This window comes from Cryptomeria japonica, chromosome 5, assembly GCF_030272615.1.
Source record: "Cryptomeria japonica chromosome 5, Sugi_1.0, whole genome shotgun sequence".
NCBI classification, from domain to species: Eukaryota; Viridiplantae; Streptophyta; class Pinopsida; order Cupressales; family Cupressaceae; genus Cryptomeria; species Cryptomeria japonica.
The window spans coordinates 175,559,051-175,562,433 of NC_081409.1; the positions used below are offsets into that span (position 1 = coordinate 175,559,051).

The window sequence follows — 3,383 nt, forward strand, 5'->3', positions numbered from 1 at the left end:
ATTCATACTATAAGTCCTTGACTATCACAAGAAGAAGCATAACCAAACTATATCATCTCTATGTAAATAATAGTTCTATCAATGATTCAATATGCATCATCTCAATGTTCCTTTTCTATTTGAGAAACCTTAGAACCCAAACTAATTTGCACTTAAGTAATCATTGTTTCTAATTAAAATATCCCTTAGAATATAATCCTCTCACCTGGTTTCTAGGAAGTTCCTCTGTTTTAGATATGAATATAGTATCATAAAGTTGTATGTACATCCTAAATCTTTGTTCAACTAAAATCCATACTAGAAGTTCTTGAATTGTCACAAGAAGAAACATAACCATCTCAACAACGTAGAGCTCCCTAGTGTATTTGTTACCTAAAATTTCATTACCCATGTAATTTTAGCCAAAGGATGCATTTTTATCAAATGATTGCATTTACAAAAAGGTACATTGCAGTGTTTTTAAAAAAAAAAAAAAAGGGTATTTTCATTTGTATTGAACAATGATAGATTACAAATTGAGTTCATGCATTTGAAGCATATTTATACATGCACTGAATTTCTTAAAACCTCACACAAGTCGTGAGCTTAGCATTTCTATCTTTCCTACATATCCAAAACAGAAAAGGATAGAATCAAATAGTGAGTGTAAGGATAACCAGTCATTGCCTTGGGTTGCTTTGACTGGTTATTGGCTGTCCCGTTGCCCTTATGACTGTTTTCTCGATCTTCAAATTCTGAAAAACCCCTACTTTCCTGCACAAAAGAGAAGAGGTGTTAGATCCAACAGATCTAAGCAATGAAAGATTATCCTACAATATATCATTTATCATATCCTATCTTATTTCTGTTTTGAAAGGGCGGGAAAGATAAAGACACAAATCACTGCTTCAGGAGAAAGAAATGTTTATGCTAATGTGTTTGTTTCATGTGCAAATAATTAGTTACTCTAATTGGCATGTGCCCCTGACCGAGGCTCCCTTCGGGTATGAGCCCGACATACCTTTTAGAGTAACTAATCTCAGAATATCAAAATGGAATGATGAAGAAACCAACTGAAGTATCAAAGGGACATGTTTGTTTTAAATATGAAACCTTTTACTTTACTATTCATGATATACATAAAAGAAAACATTAATGGATAAACTGTTTTAAGGGACATATTATTTCAATGTGAAACCTTACAGTATTTAAAAGGGTCAATACCACATAATGAAGATAAACAATTCAATGCAACAGGTTGGTATAGAAACAGAGTATCTGAGTTATTTTAATGCATGTTCAAACAGTAAACTTCAATGAAATCAGAATCAACTGGTAATGAAAAGAGTGTCACGAGCCCGTGCTCGAACTTCATTTCTACATAAGATCAAAATGCACAGTCAGGAGACATAAGGTAGCAATGGTTTTCATCAATCACAAAATATTTGTATTTGCTACATGCACAATTTTTCAGAATAAGCTTATCAACATGTATGTGAAGTGCGGAAGTTTGGGAGAAGCTTGTAAAATGAATACAGTTATTACAGCATACAGAAGACATGGGTACCTTCACAAACCAATCACATTATTTTACCAAATGCAACTAACAGGTCTCCAAACGAATCATTTCACATTTGCCAGCGCACTCCCAGCATGTGCCAAAGTCAGAAATTTAACAAGGGTAAAACACAATCTCATCAAAGAATGCAATGACAGTCAAGGAAAAGAAAGTTCAGTCAAATGCCTAGACAATACAAGTGCTGCAATATCAATGACTGTTCTTAGAGGATGTAATGAATGAAAGAGAAAGCTTATAACGATTACCAAACATCAAGGATATCAAAGATGGGTGAACCACAGCTTACAAAGCTTTTTGCAGGTCAGATGTTAGTGGTATACTAAGGAGCAAGGCATTCATAGTTCAAGGACACCCCACTATCATAAGGTTCCACAAAATGTGTGCTTGATAACCAGTACAAGCATGATCCTTTTGAACTTAAGTAACTCTGGAAATTGCTATGAGGAAAAGTACAATTCTTTCAAGGAAAGAATGTGGATACTTCATCAGCTAATAATCTAACATTATGGAGATTATATATAGCTGTTGAAAAATTGATGGTTTATCTGAAATATGCATTCTATGGCGAACTGGCTTGTATTTCTTATTCTTCTATACTGTCCATGCTTTATAGCTGCAACAAATGCTGAAGGTCAAGCATTACTTGAACTCAAAGCAGGACTAAATGAATCTACAGACTTACTTGGAACTTGGGATCCAAATTTAGTGGAACCCTGCACTAGTTGGTCTCACATCACCTGCAGTGGAGGACATGTTACAGCTGTGCACTTGGAATCTATGGGATTTTCAGGTACCTTATCCCCTCATATTGGCGAGCTGACGTACCTCAATATCCTAGGACTAGAGGATAATCACATATCTAGTAGCCTACCACCAAAACTTGGTACCATGACAAATCTACAAAATTTGAATCTGTCAAACAATGATTTCACTGGAGATATCCCTAGCTCATTGGGTCGGTTGTCTTATCTTCAGTACTTAGTGCTAAAAAACAACAATCTCACAGGAGAGATACCATCTTCAATAACAAAGATTTCAACTTTGATAGAAGTGGACTTGTCTTTTAATGATCTCACTGGACAAATCCCAGAAACCCTATTTCAAGGACCTGAATACACTTTCTCGGGTAATAAACTTAATTGTGGTTCAAATTTACAGCACCCATGTGCTTCTACTCTCAATTCAAATTCAGGTGGTTCCAAATCAATAGTTGGAATCCTGATTGGAAGTATTGGAGGGACAGTTGTAGTTTTGACATGCTTTATCTTCCTTTTGTGGAAGTGTTGGTGGTTGCGCTACAGGAAAGAGGTTTTCGTTGATGTTTCTGGTGAGGATGACAGAAAGATTTCTTTTGTGCAGTTGAAGAGGTTTTCATGGCGTGAATTGCAGCTTGCAACAGATGATTTTAGTGAGAAAAATGTGCAGAGATAAGAGAGGATAGCCTATTTCCTTCTAAGATCAGCACAGACAGAGCACGTTACTTCCCTGGCAGATGTGTATGAAAAATGTGGAAAAAATAGACAGATCACGTGAATTGTTTGACAATACTCCTCATAAAGATGTCTTCTCACGAAATGCAATGATTGTAGGCTACGCACAAAATGGGTTTTTTTTTAAAGGCTTTACACAGATTTGAGATGTCGAAGAAACAAAAGAGAAGATGTATTATAGTAAAAACCCTCTTCATACTTCCAACAACGGCATATTAACAGAGAACAAAGCAAGAAGGAGCCGTTTCATACCTGTAGAAAATGGGATTTGCATTTAAAGAGAAGATTCAGAAAACCCCAGCACACCTTCAAGAAAAAGTCTAACTTCTAATGCA

General features: G+C 35.7%; 1 protein-coding gene across 1 annotated transcript; it reads left to right on the plus strand.

Moving 5' to 3' along the window:
* Window positions 1-2,119: 2,119 nt before the first annotated feature.
* Window positions 2,120-2,989, plus strand: LOC131043423 (LRR receptor kinase SERK2-like). The gene has a single exon (XM_057976618.1). The coding sequence runs from the start codon at window positions 2,120-2,122 to the stop codon at window positions 2,987-2,989; it is 870 nt and encodes a 289-aa protein (XP_057832601.1).
* The last annotated feature ends 394 nt before the right edge of the window (window positions 2,990-3,383 follow it).

Bases quoted from the DNA above. Each gene is read 5' to 3' on its own strand.
- LOC131043423 (XM_057976618.1), top strand. From the start codon at position 2,120: ATGGCGAACTGGCTTGTATTTCTTATTCTTCTATACTGTCCATGCTTT.